General features: G+C 41.4%; 1 protein-coding gene across 1 annotated transcript in view; it reads left to right on the forward strand.

The window, feature by feature from the left end:
- The window catches only part of CFP (complement factor properdin), a 29,552-nt gene that overhangs the window by 1,850 nt on the left and 8,300 nt on the right, over positions 1–19,402 (forward strand). The window contains exons 2-5 of the mRNA XM_070741166.1: positions 7,400–7,550; positions 11,797–11,963; positions 15,563–15,733; positions 18,535–18,732. Coding sequence (XP_070597267.1) covers positions 7,400–7,550; positions 11,797–11,963; positions 15,563–15,733; positions 18,535–18,732 — 687 coding nt within the window. The remainder of the gene's footprint in view (positions 1–7,399; positions 7,551–11,796; positions 11,964–15,562; positions 15,734–18,534; positions 18,733–19,402) is intronic.

A 19,402-nucleotide genomic window follows, 5' to 3' on the forward strand; every position in this document is an offset into this window, starting at 1 on the left:
GTGTGTGTGTGTGTGTTTGATCCCTGATCATGTATTTCATGATCATATATTTTATGATCTATATTTTAATAAGCTAAGGTAAACACACATGGAAGAGAGATTTGAGAAACATTAAGAAAGGCTTCTGTCTGTGAATGGAAACCTTCTTACATAATGTTATTTTTAATATAATTTTTATTAAAAGATTTTGGTTGACCTCTACGTTGCTCCCTTGCTGGGTGCCTCAGGGGTCGGTCCTCTCCCCCCTGCTATTTAATATCTACATGAAACCGCTGGGTGAGATCATCCAAGGGTATGGGTATGCTGATGATACCCAGTTATCTCCACCCCATGTCCAGTTGGTAAAGCAGTGGAAGTGATGTGCCGGTGCCTGGAGGCTGTTAGGGTCTGGATGGGTGTCAACAGGCTCAAGCTCAACCCTGACAAGATGGAGTGGCTGTGGGTCTTGCCTCCCAAGGACAATTCCATCTGTTTGTCCATTACCCTGGAGGGGGGAATTATTGACCCCCTCAGAGAGGGTTCGCAACTTGGGCGTCCTCCTCGACCCAAAGCTCACATTGGAACATGATATTTCGACTGTGGCGAGGAGGGCGTTTGCCCAGATTCACCTGGTGCACCACTTGCGGCCCTATTTGGACAAGGAGTCACTGCTCACAGTCACTCATGCCCTCATCACCTCGATGTTCGACTACTGCAATGCTCTCTACATGGGGCTACCTCTGAAAAGTGTTTGGAAACTTCAGATCGTGCAGAATGCGGCTGCGAGAACAATCATGGGCTTCCCTAGGTATGCCCATGTCTCATCAAAACTCCGCGGCCTGCACTGGCTGCCGATCAATTTCCGGTAACAATTCAAAGTGTTGCTTATGACCTATAAAGCCCTACATGGCATCGGACCAGAATACCTCCGGGACTGCCTTCTGCTGCACAAATCCCAGAGGCCAATTAGGTCCCACAGAGTTGGCCTTCTCCGGGTCCCGTCAACTAAACAATATCGGCTGGCGGGGCGCAGGGGAACAGCCTTCTCTGTGGCGGCCCTGGCCCTCTGGAATCAACTCCCTCCAGAGATTCGAACAGCCCCCCTTCCTCGCCTTCCATAAAATGCTGAAGATCCACCTTTGTTGCCAGGCGTAGGGATAACTACCCCCCCCCCCCTTTTGTTATGTTTTTCACCTTATTGTATGATGGACTGGGTTGAATGTGTATGATTATGTAGTTAGGGATTTTATTATGTTATCAATGTTTTTAATTGGTTTAAATTTTTTAACTATTGGATTTGTAATGCATTGTATCACTGTTATGTTGTGAGCCATCGCAAGTCTTCAGAGAGGGGCAGCATACAAATCTAATTAATAATAATAACAGTAAAGAAAATTATTATCTAATAATCCATATATTAACTGCAGCAAGATTGGCATTTGCGCAAATTTGGAAGCAAGAAAAAACGGCAAATGAAGAGATGGTAATAAAAAAAAAAAATTAGACTGCACTAAATTAAGCAAATTAACTTACGAAATGCAAAATCAACAAAATAAAAACTACTATAGAGTATGGGAAAAATTGTACAACTGGATCGAGAGAAAAAAGAGAAACTAGCAGTAAAAGACTATTATGTACAGTAAATGGAATTGTAAAAAAATCAATTTGTGTTTTATGTATCTAGGGAAATGTAAATGTTTAATGTTAAGTGTCTGTGTGTTGGTTTGTCAAAACTCAAAATTTTTAAAATAATAATAATAATAATAATAATAATAATAATAATAAAAAAAATGCACCCAAATTATCAGCCTCTTTTAGGGAGGAAAAGGGTGCGTCTTATACTTTGAAAAATACGGTAATAGAAGAGCTTGTCTTCAGAAATTCAGAGAGCTTCATCCCTGGAGGCTTTCAGGAAGAGACTGAGCAACCAGTCTCTTCCTGGTATAGGCAGGGTCTTCTGCTTGGGCAGGGGGTTGGACTGGATGACCTACAAGTTCCCTTCCAACTCTGTTAATCTGTTCATATCTGTTAACACTGTTCTTCTCCTTGTGCTTCGGGGACCTCCGATGTCCAGTCAATTTGCCGCCCCGAGTTCGCGGAGAGGGGCGGCATACAAATCTAAATAATAAATAAATAATAAATAAATAAATTTCTACCTGCAGCCGGTTTACGGGTTCGGGGTCTGCTAGCATTTGTGCTAAATCGTATATGTCTGACCCACAGTAGTTTAAGAGCATCGTGCAGGTTACTTGCCTGTAGGAAAATCTGGAATTTGGACATATATGTGCTCCAGGTTTCCCTTTCAGCATTGAAGAATTCCAGGGCTTGAGCCATTGCAGACGGCATGTTTGTAGCTGTTGCCTCATGTGTTGGTTCCTGTGCTCTCGTTGCCTGTGTTTTATTCTGAAATAATGGAGGACCACGCTGTAGCTTTAACTTGCTTGGAATCCATGGCTGAAGGATTGGGTTCAATTGAAATGTAAGAGGATATTGACATTAGAAGGTCACAATCTGTGAATCAGCTGTCACGCATTTCTATGGGAAGGGAAGAACAAAATTCACACATACTTTCAGGCATGTAATGAAGGATGCTTTGTTAGATGTCTGGAAGAAGATAAAGAAAAACCACTAGTATAGAAAATTTCCAATTTAGGCATCAACGATGGAGACTATGGAATAACCAAATGCCCTAGACCTGAGTAAAATGGTGAGATATTTGTAAAAACAAGGAGTATTGAAATCACACATTGAAAAATAAAGGAATAAAGATTGACTGGTGGCCCTATTTGCAAATCAAAACAAAATATAAAAAAGATGTAGAACAATTTGATATTTATTTATTTATTCATTTGTCCAATACACAAATACATAGGAAGAAAAATAGACATGCAGTAATATATATAAGGGTAAAGTGAACTTAGAGGAGAGGATATATGAAAGAAAGAAAATATATATGATAAGTGAGAGAAAGGAAAGACAATTGGACAGGGGACGAAAGGCACACCAGTGCACTTATGTACGCCCCTTACCGAAAGCAATTGGAATTAGACAAAATATTGTTAAGAACAGGTGAAAAATGATTACAAAAGCACACAATATATTTCTAAGATTTAAAATGGAAGAAGAAACTGTGAAAGAAACAATGATTAGACCTTTGGGAGAAATTATGGGGAAAGTATTATAAGCTAACAAAATCGGTAGTGTACGAAGATAATCTTTACAAAACGTTTTACCGTTGGCATCTACCACCAGTGAGATTGGCCAAAATGTATCAAAATTGTTCAGCACAATGTTGGGGATGTGGGTATAAGCAGGGTAACCATTATCATATGTGGTGGACCTGTCCAAAATCAAAAGTGTATTGTGCAAAATAAAGAACTGGATGGAAGAAATAACAGGACAAAAAAGTACAATTTAAACCGGAATTATTCCTTCTAGGTATCCTAAACGTGAAAATGGATAAGGAAATTCAATATTCAATAAAGCACATACTGACAGCCGCTTGAATTATATCCTATCCAATCAACTTTCCTCTTGCATTTCCTTTTATAAAAAGGAATGTAAAATGGGGCTTGAGGTCCTCCTTTTTCATAGGGAGATCCCACTTTAACAGGGTACCCCAATAAACTGCTTTTAAATGATCTTCCAACTCGGTTGCTTATTGCGAAGGTAAACAAAGACAGAACCTAGGGCCAGATTTGGCTATCAATATCACTGGAGTCAACAGAAATTATTACTCCTGGAAATAAATAATACAATACACTATGAAGTTCTTAGGAATATTTATTTATTTTTATTTGCAGTTATTGGCACACAGCCTTCCAGCGAACAAATCACAAGTAGTTAATATAAGGGTATAATAATGATAAAAATAACAATAAACCCATAAAATAAATCTGTTACTTGAACATTATTTGTACTGTATTCAGAAAGTCCAACTAACAGGAACTAAAAAGATGAGTGGGTGTGCTGTGTTGATAATGAATTATAAACTTTGGAGAATATAAAAACCTGGTGGAAAAAGTGTAAACTTCCTGCTTCTGATTCAAAAATATATTTTCCATGTGCTGCTTTTTTTAAAATTAAATTCAAGCTCTCCTCTTTATTGTCTGTGTTATCAGGCAACTGTCAACAACATAGAATGAGGATTTATAAATTGCACTCTGGAGCTAGCTTCCATAAATCCCACCTTGAGGCCTTTACCATCAGAAATGAAATAAAGCATGATGACATTTTTATGTTTACTACAGGCAGAAGGGTTTAATAGATCAATGTCCACTTCCTGAGGCACATGAAATGTTACCCTTGCTCAGCTGGCGAGGGGAATGGGAACAATAGATACATATTGCAGAGACATATAAAAAGTGCAGTTGGTGAGCATTCATTAAAACTGAAACAGCATAGCTATCAAATGACTGATCACTGAAAGAATGAGGGCAACTACGGATTCTGCAAAGAAGACCTTAATCTCACTCAAGCAGGTGGAGAAGGAAAGGTATAGGACAAGGAGCAGAGCAATCCTGGCCCATTTAAAAAGAAAGACCCAAATGGAATAATTTGGGGTGGTTGAATCTAGCCACCATTTAAATCCTCCAAAGTACTCAGCGGTGCTGCTATCTTAGTATCTTGCGGGAAATTTTTAAAAAGTGACCAACTTCAGCAATTCGAGGTGATGGTGGTAATTGGAGGGTAGGGAGCAGTATTGGTAGACCTTCTTTCCAGATGTTGCTCTTAGATCCCTCTTCCAGTTGCTGTTTTGTTTGGAAAACACAACTGCTTTTTCCCTTCCGGTACCCCACAGGGCAGTTTTTCTGACCTTAGGTCAGCTTTATTTATTTTATTTTATTTTATTTATTTATTTTGTCAAACAATTATAGGGTGATAATTTGTACAAATTAAACGTTAGATAAATAATGATAAAAAGTAACAAAAGAAGACAATAGGACAGGGACGGTAGGCACAGTGATGCGCTTATGCACACCCCATATAGACCTCTTAGAAAGGGGGAGAGGTCAATTGTAGATAGTCTAAGGTTAAAGGTTTTGGGATTAGGAGTAGAAACCACAGAATCAGGTAGTGCATTCCAGGCGTTGATTACTCTGTTGCTGAAGTCATATTTTTTGCAGTCAAGTTTGGAGCGGTTGACATTTAGTTTAAATCGATTTCGTGTTCGTGTGTTGTTGCGGTTGAAGGTGAAGTAGTCGTTAACAGGTAGGACATTTTGGTATATGATTTTATGAACTATAATTAAGTCAGAACGGAGACAACGGAGTTGTAAGTTGTCTAAACCAAGAATTTCAAGTCTGGAAGAGTAAAGTATTTTGTTGTGAGAAGAGGAATGAAGGACTCTTCTTGTGAAATATTTCTGGACTCTCTCAATTGTGTTGATGTCAGATATGCAATGTGGGTTCCATACAGGCAGGCTGTATTCTAGGATTGGTCTGACAAATGTTTTGCAAGCTCTTGTTAGCAGTTCAAAATTACCAGAGAAGAAGCTTGTAGGTACCATCCCATTTCCAGAATAGAAGGAAAATCCAACAGCCAGTCAAGATGTCTCCCAAATCAGCAGGGTTTTTTAATATCATCTTCTGCAACTACAGTATACGTATTGGATCTACTTCTACATGCATAAGAAACCTGGCTTTTCTGTTTGACGAAACAAAATGCAAGGCCTTGGGTTATTCTTCATATTAATAATCTGGATGTCTATGGAGAGCAATATCCAATCTGGGTTAGTCAACAGGATCAGAGATTTAATTTTCCGACCTTTTGGACTTTGCTGGAGCTCTGAGAGAGTTGTTATCTGAGGAGGATGGACTCTAACATGAGTCCAAAAGCTTGGAAGAGAAAACCTTGACTAACCCAGATTAGATCCGGCAACATTATTGTGGGACACGTATATTTGCCTTCCTTTACCTATGGAGAACATTCAGATGGGACTTGTTCCCTTTCGTTTTTTACACAGTGGTACTTCTACCTAAGAATGCCTCTACTTATGAAGTTTTCTAGATAATACCCGGGTGTTCAAGATTTTTTTGCCTCTTCTCAAGAACCATTTTCCACTTACAAACCCGAGCCTCCGAAACTGTAACCGGAAAAGGCAGGGAGAAGCCTCCATGGGGCCTCTCTAAGAATCACCTGGGAGGAAATGGGGCCGGAAAAGGTAGGGAGAAGCCTCCATGGGCCCTCTCTAGGAATCTCCTGGGAGGAAACAGGGCCAGAAAAGGCAGGGAGAAGCCTCCATGGGGCCTCTCTAGGAATCTCCTGGGAGGAAACAGGGCCTCCACCCTCCCTGTGGTTTCCCCAGTCGCACGCATTATTTGCTTTTACATTGATTCCTATGGGAAAAATTGCTTTTTCTTACAAACTTTTCTACTTAAGAACCTGGTCACAGAACAAATTAAGTTCGTAAGTAGAGGTACCACTGTATATCTATTTTATTGGTGCCCCTAGGTAAATGGCTTTTTAAAAATGTAGATATTTGAGCAAAACGGACATTATTGATTTTGAATACCTATCTGACTAAGGCAGTAGTGGGTTGCTACTGGTATGGGCCACACCATAGCTCTGGTAGCGAAAATGGAGCTGCACGTGCAACTCCACATTTCTGGCACGTGCACCCATGATTCCAAGTGATATTTTGCTTCTGCGCATGCGTGGAAGCAAAATTCTGTGAGGGGATGCACATGCGAGAGAGATTTTAGCAGCTTTTTTGCTTCTGCGCATGTGTGGAAGCAAAAAAACTGCTGAAATCATGCGTGCGCATCCCCTTGTGAGATTTTTTGCTTCCTGAACATGCTTGGATGTACGTGGGCGCCGGAGACGCAGAGCTCTGCGGGAAGCTCACTAGTAGCATCAGTAAGTAGCAACCACTGCCTGGATTAAGGGACTAATTGATATTACGGACAAATGAATGCTCATGTGGAGTGTAGTTATAAAAGATAGAAAATGCAAACGAAACCATCACTTTCAGAAACAAGCCTCTTCTCAGCTTTCTGATGTTTATTTTGCTGTCTTTTTCTTGGCTCTTCCATCTTCCTCTGAACTCTTTATTTTTATTTATTTATTTTTATTATTTATTTATTTTGTCCAATACACAATGAGGGTTTTAGTGGGTATATATCTATATACACATAGTAACATACATGATGAAGGTTATAGAGGAGATACTCATCATAAAATATATCTAAGAAATAATAGAAAAGAAGATATAGTAATAGAACATATCAATGAAAGAATAGAAGAAGAGATATAGGAATAGAAGAAAAGTATAGGAGATATAGGAGAGCAATAGGACAGGGGACGGAAGGCACTCTAGTGCACTTGTACTTGCCCCTGCACTGTTCCAGTGTGGATAAAAATGTCTGCTCCTGGGCAGCGGCTCCCTGATCTCAGAGCTAAACTGGGCTTCTCTTTTCAGAGGCTGTGAATGTTCTATGCTACAAAACATTTGATGAGACCTCGGGGGCTTGCGGTAACTTATTGGGAAGTGAAGTTCTCCAGGACGACTGCTGCCTAAACCATCAATATGGCTTTAAGTTGACTGAGCGTGGGCTCTGCCAGTCCTGCCGGTAAGTGAAACTTCTACAGTTCTAATTAACTGCATGTTTTTCATGTGCTGCAGAAAGGTTCCTAAGCCTACTTTCTTTGAACTCTTCAAAAATTGCCCTTTGGTGGAATGCTGGGAGTCTTCCCTTAGCTTATCCCATCTCCCCAATAGGAAGAGAGGCTATAGCCATGATGGAGAACCTATGGCATGCTTGTCACAGGAGGCACGTGGAGCCACACCGGAGGGCACGCGATGTGTTGCCCTAGGTCAGCTCCAGTGTGTATGTGCACACTGACCAGCTGATTTTCGGCTTTGCTCACCCCAGGCTTATGAAGCCTGGGGATGGCAAAAAAATGATCCAGCAGGCCAACTGGATGTTTCTTTCCGAACTTCTACTTGGCCCACTTGGCCATTTTTCACCATCCCCAGACTTCAGGAATCCATTGGGAGGCTTGTGTACGGGCGTGGGGGGCAGTGGTAGGGGGAGTGCACACATATGGAGGGCAATGGGGGGTTGTCCATGTGCAAAGGGAGGGAATGGGTATAAAAGGTTCACTATCACCGGGCTATAGGGTAGCATACAGCAGCATGGAGTTCTCATCTCCAGGCAGGGTTAAATAAGTTACTGCCCAACCATTCAAAAGCTCCTATTGGTCAGTGGCAACAATATTCCATCACATGACCCCATTGACAGAAATGTTTAATTTATATATATTATATTATGGTATATTATATTATATTATATTATATTATATTATATTATATTATATTATATTATATTATATTATATTATATTATATTATATTATATTATATTATATTATATTATATTATATTATATTATATTATATTATATTATATTATATTATATTATATTATATTATATTATATTATATTATATTATATTATATTATATTATATTATATTATATTATATTATATTATATTATATTATATTATATTTATTAGATTTGTATGCCGCCCCTCTCTGAAGACTTATGCCCAGGCTTTCTGTTTATACTGGACCCACCACTAAGGGCAACTTATTTAAGAGCCCTGTTGTCACAGTGGTTAGAGTGCAGTATTGTAGGCTAACTCTACCTCAGTGTTTCCCAGCCTTGGCAACTTGAAGATATTTGGACTTCAACTCCCAGAATTCCCCAGCCAGCGAATGCTGGCTGGGGAATTCTGGGAGTTGAAGTCCAGATATCTTCAAGTTGCCAAGGTTGGGAAACACTGCTCTACCCAGACTCTAGAATTCTATCTTGACAGAGCTCTAGGTTGACATAGCCTTCCATCTTTCCAAGGTTGATAAAATGAGGACCAAGATTATTGGGGCAATATGCTGAAAAGGTAAACCACCTAGAGCAGTGATGGAGAACCTTTTTTTCCTTGGGTGCCAAAAGAGCGTGGGCATGTGCTAGCATGCATGTGTGAATGCCCACACCCATAATTCAATGCCTGGGGAGGGTGAACACAGCTTTCCCTGCCTCCAGAGACCCTCTGGAGGCCGGAAATGGGTGTTTCCCAACTTCTGTTGCGCCCAGTAGGCCCGTGTTTCACCCCCCACAGGCTCCAAAGGCTCCCTTGGAGCTGGGGCAGAGTAAAAACGCCCTCTCCCACCCCCTGGAGGCTCTCTGGAAGCCAAAAACACCCTCCCAAAGCCTCTGTGCGAACTAAAAATCAGCTGGCTGGCACACACATGCAGGTTGGAACTGGGCATGGGCAACAGCTCATGTGCCAGCAGATATGGCTCCGCGTGCCACCTGTGGCACCCGTGCCATAGTTTCACCCAGAGTATGTGGTAAAGCCCTATGGGATGGTATCTTGTTTCCCCGAAAATAAGACATGTCCTGATAATAAGCCCCACAGGGCTTTCCAGGACATGCGTTGAAATAAGTCCTGCCATGAAAATAAGCCCCCACAAATACTTTTTTGGGAAAGAAGGGGAACATGCCGGGAGCCTCTCTTTCTCCGGAGGGCGCTCTTTTGTCAGGGAAAGCGAGGACAAGTGAGAGGCAGGTGTGTGCACACACACCGCGGGACTAGCTCAGCTTATCTGATGGAAACACATTCCTGCCTGTGAAGAACAGGAGACAAGCATTGATCCCTTCATCACAGGCAGGAGTGTGTTTCAAAATGCTGCTGAAGGCAGCCTAGACCAGCTGAGCCAGTCCAGCTGCCCTGGACACAATGCTGAGGAATGCGACAGAGGTACAAGTGTCAGGTAGGATGTGCGTCATGTGGCCCACCCCGCTCCATCCAACCTGCCACCCCTAAATTCCACCCCACCGCAAGACACGCATCCTACCTGACACTTGTAGTGGTACCTCCCTTGTATTCCTCGGCATTGTGTGCAGGACAGCCCATTCTAAAAGAAAATGTCTTGTGAGTTCGAGAAGTTTGATTTATTATTATTATTATTATTATTATTATTATTATTATTATTTATTGGATTTGTATGCCGCCCCTCTCCGCAGACTAGGGGCGGCTAACAACAGCAGTAAAACAGTACAACAAAATCCAATACTAAAAAACAGTTAAAAACCCATTATATAAAAAACCAGTCATACATACAAACATACCATGCATAAAATTGTAAAGGCCTAGGGGGGAAGTGTATCTTAGTTCCCCCATGCCTGGCAGCAGAGGTGGGTTTTAAGCAGCTTACGAAAGGCAAGGAGGGTGGGGCAATTCTAATCTCTGGGGGGAGTTGGTTCCAGAGGGTTGGGGCCGCCACAGAGAAGGCTCTTCCTCTGGGTCCCGTCAAGCGACATTGTTTGGTTGACGGGACCCGGAGAAGACCCACATTTAACTCGTGATACATTTTCTTTTGGAATGGGCCGCCCTGGGACACAACGCGATGGAAGTACAAGTGTGAGGTAGGACACATGTCTCACAGGCTGCCCTTCCTCCTTCCACCCCTCCCCAAAATAAGCCACCCCAGATAATAAGGCCAAGGGCATTTTTGGTCAAAAAATAGAATCCCCTGTCTTATTTTGGGGAAAACACGGTATTTAAGTCTAATTGCTATTGCTATTATTTCAATAATAATGAGTATAAAACATAAGAACATTGATGCAGTTAATTAAAATCAGTTATTAAAATTAATTAAAATGGTTAATTGAAACATTGATCTGTGTCCATGAATTATATGCTAAAACAGATTTTTAAACAATGGTTTATTGAAGCCATTATGAGCCACAAGTATCTGTAAACCCAGGCAGTATAAGACAGTTTCCTAACATTCCACATTAATGTATTTTTGTGCTTATACCTTCCAGGTGTTTTTTCATTTCCCTTGCCTGTTGTTTTATATAGCACTGGATTTGGTTTAAGTGACCAACACATAGTTTTCTCTACATTTAACCATAAACACCCAGAGAAACAAAATGTTGTTTTAATTTCAGATTATTTCTTCTGAAGAAATGTTAACAACATATGAAAACTAAATGTTGTACTTGTTCATAGGGTTAACACTATGGCAATTAGCTCCTCCTTCCAAGTTCTTTGGGGGATTATGGAACACAGATATGAAAGTATAGGCCTTTCCTCTAATCCAGTGTTTTCCAAAGTGTGGTACATATACCCCTAGGGGTACAGGAAGGGTTAGTGGAGGACGCATTCAAAAAAAGTTCTTAAATACTGTACATCTTCCTTTTCCAACTTCATATTTATGTGAAGTTGCTTTTTCAGCATTTGTAGACATTGAGTCAAAAAAAAAGGAACAGACTATTAGACATAGAACTGCATCTCAGATTAAAATTAACAACCAGGGAACCAAGTTATGACGATCTGTCATCTCAGCACAAACAATTTCATCCTTCTCATTGATCCAAATAAATATTATTTATAATATAACATTTATTTATATTTTATTATGAATAATCTTATTTTTCGTTTATTATTCTTTTGCTTATGTACCAAAAAAATAAAAAAAATAAAAATATTTTGATTGCTATTAAAATACATCCATTTTTTTGGATGAGGGGTACTAAATTACGAAAATTATAGAAGGGGTACACATATGTCAAAAGCTTTGGAAACTCTGCTCTAATCCAACATGGTTCTTGTTGTCTTATTTATGGATCCCACTACTGGAGCTCTTTAAGTATTCCCTTTGTGGAAATATTTAAAATACCTGTGGGGAAACAGGATGCTGGGCTTGACGGACCCTTGATCTAATCTAATGGAATCCTTCATGGTTGGATTTTACATCACAGGGAAACCCTGATCCAAGTCAGTTATCTTTGTTCTGCTTTTCCTTTAGCGTAGCTACGTGGAGTGAATGGACTCCCTGGGGTTCATGCTCCGTCTCCTGCACGGAAGGGGTCCAGCGGCGCAGTCGTGTGTGTTATGGCTTCCATGCAGGGACATGTCCGAGTGGCACACGTGAGCGGGAAATGAAGCCCTGCCTTGTGAAAGAATGTTGCCCTGGTAAGCGTTTTTCTCTCCTCTTGATCTTTGCCTAAGCACAAAGCAAGAAAGGAACCAGGGTCATTTTATTTATTTTATTTATTTTATTTATTTTATTTATTTTATTTATTTTATTTATTTTATTTATTTTATTTATTTTATTTATTTTATTTATTTTATTTATTTTATTTATTTTATTTATTTTATTTATTTTATTTATTTTATTTATTTTATTTATTTTATTTATTTTATTTATTTTATTTATTTTATTTATTTTATTTATTCTTTGTCCAATATACAATACATATGAAAGAGAATAGACATTAAGTAATATATAAAAAGATAGGAAGTAAAAAAGAAGAGAAGTAGATGGGAAGGAGAGAATATATATGATATAAGGGATAAGGAAAGACAATTGGACAGGGGACGATAGGCATATTAGTGCACTTATGTATGCCCCTTAATTCAAGGCCATGCAAGGATAATTTCTTTATCCTTGCATGGCCTTGAATTTTTGAGATTTTGTAGTCTTCCGAAGCAGCTAAATTAGCTGGCAGTGTTACCTGTCCGATACACCCACCCCTGCCATTTTAAGTTGATATTTTGAGAATTTCCACCTCCAATGTACCACCTGAATTCATTTATGCCATCTTGCTTTTCCTCGTTAAAAAAACCCAAAAAAACAGCAGAAGTTGTGGGGGAGATGTGTTTGTGACATCACAAGTGTTAGCTTGTCAGCACCAATCACGATCAACTTTTAAAGCCGTGTTCCAGAATGTTTCCTCTTTTTTTTCTTTTTGTACAATGTACCCTGTAGAAAAAAAGGTACATGTGAATTGGTCTTCATCAGCGTCCTTCCAAATTTAGGCAAAGAATAGCAGAGCGCAGCGCAGCGCAGGACAGGACAGAACAGAACAGAGCAGCAGAATTGGAAGGGACCTTGGAGGTCTGCTAGTCCAAGGGTGGGCAAAGATGGCTCTTCTATGACATGTGGACTTCAACTCCCAAAATTCCTGAGCTCGCATGATTGGTTCAGGAATTCTGGGAGTTGAAGTCCACAAGTCATAGAAGAGCCAACTTTGCCTACCCCTGTCCTAGCCCAACCCCTTGCTTAGGCAGGAAGAGGGCTTTGGGGTTCTTGCCCACTTTAGTGGCAATGGCATCCTATCTGCCTAAAATTAGATTCTCACAGTAGCTGCAGTTTTACACCCATGTATCTGGCTGCTAGTCCTACTGAGCAAAACACAAGCTTATTTCTGAGTATCTGGGCTAGACGCAGTCGCGCTTAACTTCAGGCAGAGCAACATCTCATCTCATTTATTTGAAGTACAAGTAATCCTCAGTTTAAGGGTGAAAATTGTAGCCGACAACTTTTGTCACCAAGCAAGGTAGTTGGGAAGCATAACATCAGATGACTGTGCCAAAATTACAATGGTCATTTGTTGCAATTTTGGTTGCTGTCGTTAAATGAATTCCACATGGCCATTAAGCATGACATCATGGGATTGCCCTTTGTGACCTCCTGCCAGCTTCTCCATTGGTTTTTGCTTTGCTTGTGGGAAGCTGGCAGAGAAGATCACAAGTGACAATCTCATGGGCTGCTGGGATGTTGCAACTATTTGCAGTTATAAACCGGCAGCCATCACTAGGACCATGGTCTTCTGACTAGGGCAGTGATGGCGAACCTTTTTCCCCTTAGGTGCCGGATGTGCGTGTGCACACACTATTGCCCCTGCACCAGTGCCCACACCCATAATTTAATGCCTGGGGAGGGTGAAAATTGCCTCCCCTGCTCCCCCAGAGGCCCTCTGGAGGCCAGAAATGTCTAGTTTCCCAACTTCTAGTGAGCCCGGTAGACCCATTTTTCACCCATCTCAGGCTCCAGAGGCTTCCTTGGAGCCTGGGGAGGGATAAAACGCCCTTATCCCCTTGGAGGCCCCCCAGAAGCTGAAAATGCCCTCCCAGAGCCTCTATGCGAGCTGAAAATCAGCCGGCTGGTGTGCACATGCATGCTGGAGCTGAGCTAGGGCAATGGCTCTTGTGCCGGCAGATATGACTCCGCCTGCCACCTGTGGCACTCATGCCTTAGGTTCTGCATCACTGTATTAGAAGATCACAGTGATGGTTGCATCTATGAGAACTGGTTGTAAGTCTTCTTGTTCAAACAATCTGGTTTGTAAATTCAAACAATCCCTGAATTAGTGGTTGTTAAACGAGGACTACCTGTACAAGCTTGGGATTCCAGTGAAGGGCTGCCCGTTGCCGTCGCTACCGGTGTTATCCTGGTGATGGGCGCATGTACATCCAGAGTGTGTGCACACATGCCGGCATGAGACTCGGATTCTGCGCATGCGCAGGAAGTGAAATCTCATACAGGAATGCTTCGGCGTGCGAGATTTTGCTGGTTATCGATTTCGCCAAACATCGGTGAAATCTCTTCAGCATGAGCATCCTTGCGTGAGGTTTTGCTTCCTGTGCATGCGCAGAAGCTGAATCTTGTGTGGGCGCGTATGTGTATGCATCGGGAATGTAGACATGCATGCACACCTCCGTTTTTCCAACTGGAACTGCGCACCTGATTGTTCCAGCTGCACCCCATTACTGGATCCATGAATAACAATAGCACTTAGACTTATGTATCGCCCCCGTAGTGTTTACAGCACTTTTCGGGAAGTTTACAACACCAACATATTGCCTCTAGCAATCTGGGTCTTCTTGGAAGGCTGAGGAAGCCTTGAGCCTAGTCAGGATTGAACTCCAGGCAGTGGGCAGAGTTAACCTGCAATACTGCATTCTAACCACTGCGCCACTAGGGCTCCCAAAGAGATTGTCAATGTCTGAGGCACCCACTTTGGGAGAGTATGTAGGTAACAAGATTAATACTGGCTTTGACGGAATTTCTATAGTTTCCGAAATAAAATTATCAATGAACTAGAAAGAAGGAAAACACCGCAAGCATTCTCATTCTTCAAGTCTTCAGCAATTATTTTGATAGGCAGAAAAACGCGAGACAAGTGTTGGTTTAGGGTGGTAGAGATAGCAGGCTAAATTGTTTCTAAAGTGAGTTACAACAGGCAACTAAAAACAGGCAAACAAACTTTTTGTTTTTGTTTCTCAAGGTTTTTTCCCATTGTTTTCTTTTAATGCCTGTAATCAGAAAGTTTAAAGAGAGATTTCTTTGTTTGATGATTTGCACAGGACATCCGGTGATTCTGTGTGGATCCTATGCTTCTACATTGTTTGGGCCCAGCCCCAGAAAATGATGGTGCTATAAAGTTGGCAACTTCAAGCTTAGCAACTTTAAGACTTGTGGATTTCAACTCCCAGGATGTTGGCTGGAGAATTCTGGGAGTTGAAGTCCACAAGTTTTAAAGTTGCCAAGTTTGAAGACGTCTGCTATAAAGCCTACAAATTACCATTTCCCATGTGATAATTTGCTTTGATATTTTCATTTCCTCAATGTGTGTACATTTTTTTTTGAATCCCCCCAGCCCCAAGGAAATGGGATTTTGCAATTTAGTAATTCCCCTGGATGGATGTGGATTGCTTTATGTTATGTCCGAGGGCTGATGACTCTCCAGCATGCCTGGACCTTGATGTCAGCTGTTCTTTCCTTGCAGTGATGGGTGGATGGTCAGAATGGAGTGACTGGAAACCTTGCTCAGTGACCTGCCGAACTGGGACCCAGTTGAGAGAACGAACTTGCACCAATCCAACCCCATCCTGTGGAGGCACTTGTACAGGAGCAAGCAAAGAAACCAGACCATGTGATACCAGGCAGATTTGCCCAAGTAAGTTGGGATAAAGAGGTGTAATAGTTTCATGTAATAGAGTTTGGTGCAATAGCTAAGGCATATGTTGGAAACTGGAAGACCGTAGGTTCTAAACCTGCCTTAGTTCCAAAGCCATCGAGGTGGCCCTCAGGCCTAGGAAGCAGGAATGGCAAACCACTTCTGAAATCCTGCCAAGGAAACTGTAAGGACTTAGCATGCATGTACAACCCCCCCCCCCCACCCATGGAAAACATAGAAACATAGAAGATTGATGGCAGAAAAAGACCTCATGGTCCATCTAGTCTGCCCTTATACGACTTCCTGTATTTTATCTTAAGATGGATATATGTTTATTCCAGGCATGTTTAAATTCATACTGTGGAGATTATGATCTCGCTATATAGAGTGCTGGTGAGACCACATTTGGAATACTGTGTTCAGTTCTGGAGACCTCACCTGCAAAAAGATATTGACAAAATTGAACGGGTCCAACAACGGGCTAAAAGAATGGTGGAAGATCTTAAGCATAAAACGTATAAGGAAAGACTTAATGAACTCAATCTGTATAGTCTGGAGGACAGAAGGAAAAGGGGGGACATGATCGAAACATTTAAATATGTTAAAGGGTTAAATAAGGTCCAGGAGGGAAGTGTTTTTAATAGGAAAGTGAACACAAGAACAAGGGGACACAATCTGAAGTTAGTTGGGGGAAAGATCAAAAGCAACATGAGAAAATATTATTTTACTGAAAGAATAGTAGATCCTTGGAACAAACTTCCAGCAGACGTGGTAGATAAATCCACAGTAACTGAATTTATACATGCCTGGGATAAACATATATCCATCCTAAGATAAAATACAGAAAATAGTATAAGGGCAGACTAGATGGATCATGAGGTCTTTTTCTGCCGTCAGACTTCTATGTTTCTATGTTTCTATTTACCAATCAGGTCTGCTGGAAGTTTGTTCCAAGCATCTACTTTCAGTAAAATAATATTTCCTCACATTGCTTCTGATCTTTCCCCCAACTGACCTCAGATTGTGCCCCCTTGTTCTTGTGTTCACTTTCCTATTAAAAACGCTTCCCTCCTATACCTTATTTAACCCTTTAACATATTTAAATGTTTCCATCATGTCCCCACCACCACCCACTGGGGTAATTAAATACTTGAAGGACAATCTGAACTGAAAAGTAGTGTGATGGAGAAAAGAGAAATGTTTACTAGAGATTGTATTTCAGTCTCTAATTTAGGATGGGCAATCCATTCTGCATATGGCTTCTCTGAAGGTCCCTTCTCAAATGTTACTAGATTTGGGCTGGAGGACAATTGGTTGCTGAAGCTTTGACAACAAACTGTGTGGATTCCAGTTTCAGTCCTGATTGAGGGCAATTTCACTAACTTCCATTCACCACTAAGTAGGAAAAGGTCAAATAACAGCTTCTTAATTATGCAAAATACCAGGGATTTCTTGAGTTTTACTAGCAGATCAATACAGAATAGCTTTATTTGAAGTTGTTGACAAAAGTCAAATTCCTCTTTAGGACTAGTAAGATAAGAAACAGCCAATAAACTTTATTTAGGTTCAAAATACCTAAAAGCAATAAAGATGCCCTTGGCAATTCTATAAGGAAGCTATGACATTTTTCTGACCTGGCTCACAAGTTTAAGATTTTTAGCAGAATTTCCTTCTAACCATTAATAGCAATTTTTAATTCATTAATTAAAAAAAAATGTTTTCACACTTCCTTGCTATGGGAAAAAGAAAGAAGGAAGGAAGGAAGGAAAGAAAGAAGAAGGGAGGAAGGGAATAGGAGGGAGATGGAAGGAAGGAGGAGGAAGGAATGAAGAAAGACAGAAAGAAAGAAAGAAAGAAGGAAGGAAGGAAGGAAAGAAGGAAGGAAGGAAGAAGGGAGGGAGAGAAGGAGGAAGGAAGGAGGAGGAAGGAAGAAAGAAAGAAGGAAGGAAGGAAAGAAAGAAAGAAAGAAGGAAGGAAGGAAAGAAAGAAAGAAAGAAGAAGGGAGGATGGGAATAGGAGGGAGATGCAAGGAAGGAGGAGGAAGGAATGAAGAAAGACAGAAAGAAAGAAGGAAGGAAGGAAGGAAAGAAGGAAGGAAGGAGGGAGGGAGAGAAGGAGGAAGAAGGAAGGAGGAGGAAGGAAGGAAGGAAGGAAGAAGGAAGGAAGGAAAGAAAGAAAGAAAGAAAGAAAGAAAGAAGAAGGGAGGATGGGAATAGGAGGGAGATGCAAGGAAGGAGGAGGAAGGAATGAAGAAAGACAGAAAGAAAGAAAGAAGGAAGGAAGGGAGAAGGGAGGGAGAGAAGGAGGAGGAAGAAGGAAGGAAAGAAAGAAGGAAGGAAGGAAGGAAAGAAGAAAGGAAGAAGGGAGGGAGAGAAGGAGGAGGAAGAAGGAAGGAAGGAAGGAAGGAAGAAAAAAAAGTAAGACAGACATACAGACAGGGGAAATAAAAGGCAACAAGAAGAGATAGAAAAGTTATGAATGTACTAAGATAGCAACTTCAGTTCCTCTAACTTCAGCTTTCAGGATTTTGCAAAATGAGTTTTACCCTTTTGGGAGGAATGAGCCGGGGAAATCTGAATTCAAGGAAATCTCAGTGGTAGATCAGTTTGATCAGATCAGGCAGATTGGGGGAAGAGATATATTGAGGCCTGATAGAAAGCAGAAAGGATGAACTCAAAAATATCAGAAAGAAGTATGACTGATATTAACTAGATCCCATGTGACTGGTCTCTTCCACAGGTTTTTGACCCTGCCTCTTCTGGATTCTCATTCTTCTTTCATGTATGTTCTTTCCAATGCAGCTCATGGAAGCTGGGGCAACTGGGGACCTTGGCAGCCCTGCTCCCATTCCTGCGCTACAGAAGGCTCAGCTTCACAGCCTCACCAACAACGGAGCCGTCTGTGTAACAACCCTCCACCTTCTTTCAGTCCTCCAGGCAACTCATGTCCGGGAGCAAGCCGGGAATCCCAAAGCTGCTCAGGAATCCCCTTCTGCCCACGTAAGAGAAGGAAGCCACACTTTCAGTCACCCCCAACCATCAGGCTGTAGAAGGCAACTTAGCACTCCTAGGGAGATACTCTTTCCCTTTATGGCTGGCCATAGGACAACCTTCTCAGCAACAAAGCAAACGAGCAGAGGATGTGCTCCTTGGGTCTTGGGCCAGCTAGTTGGAGGTGAATAGACCCATTGGCCCATTCAGATTTTCTTATATTTTGAAACACCCTCATTGGTCACCTTGATTTGGCTTGAGGAGAGCTGCGCCCCAGGACATCTGTAGCGTGCCAGCTTCGGGAAAACGAGCCCCTGATACTTTTTAAGAGCAGGAAAGATATACGAGTCTGCGGAGAGGGGCGGCATACAAATCTGATTAATAAAAAATAATAAAATAAATAAATATGCTTTTATGGCAGTGGTTCTCAACCTGGGAGTCAGGACCCCTTTGGGGGGTCGAACGATCATTTCACAGGGGTGCCCTAAGACCATGGGAATAGACAAATTTCCCATGGTGTTAGGAACTAAAGCTTCTATTCTGACCCCTTGGAACATATTTTTACAATTGGTCAATCAGGCGTTTACAGTGGGGGTGTCCTTCTTACCTTCCTGCCAATCAGCTTAAAGCTCTGTTGGGAGAATTGGCGCTAGACTCTGTTGGGAGAATTGGCGCTAGA

This window comes from Erythrolamprus reginae, chromosome 2 (assembly GCF_031021105.1).
Source record: "Erythrolamprus reginae isolate rEryReg1 chromosome 2, rEryReg1.hap1, whole genome shotgun sequence".
In the NCBI taxonomy this organism is placed as follows: Eukaryota; Metazoa; Chordata; class Lepidosauria; order Squamata; family Dipsadidae; genus Erythrolamprus; species Erythrolamprus reginae.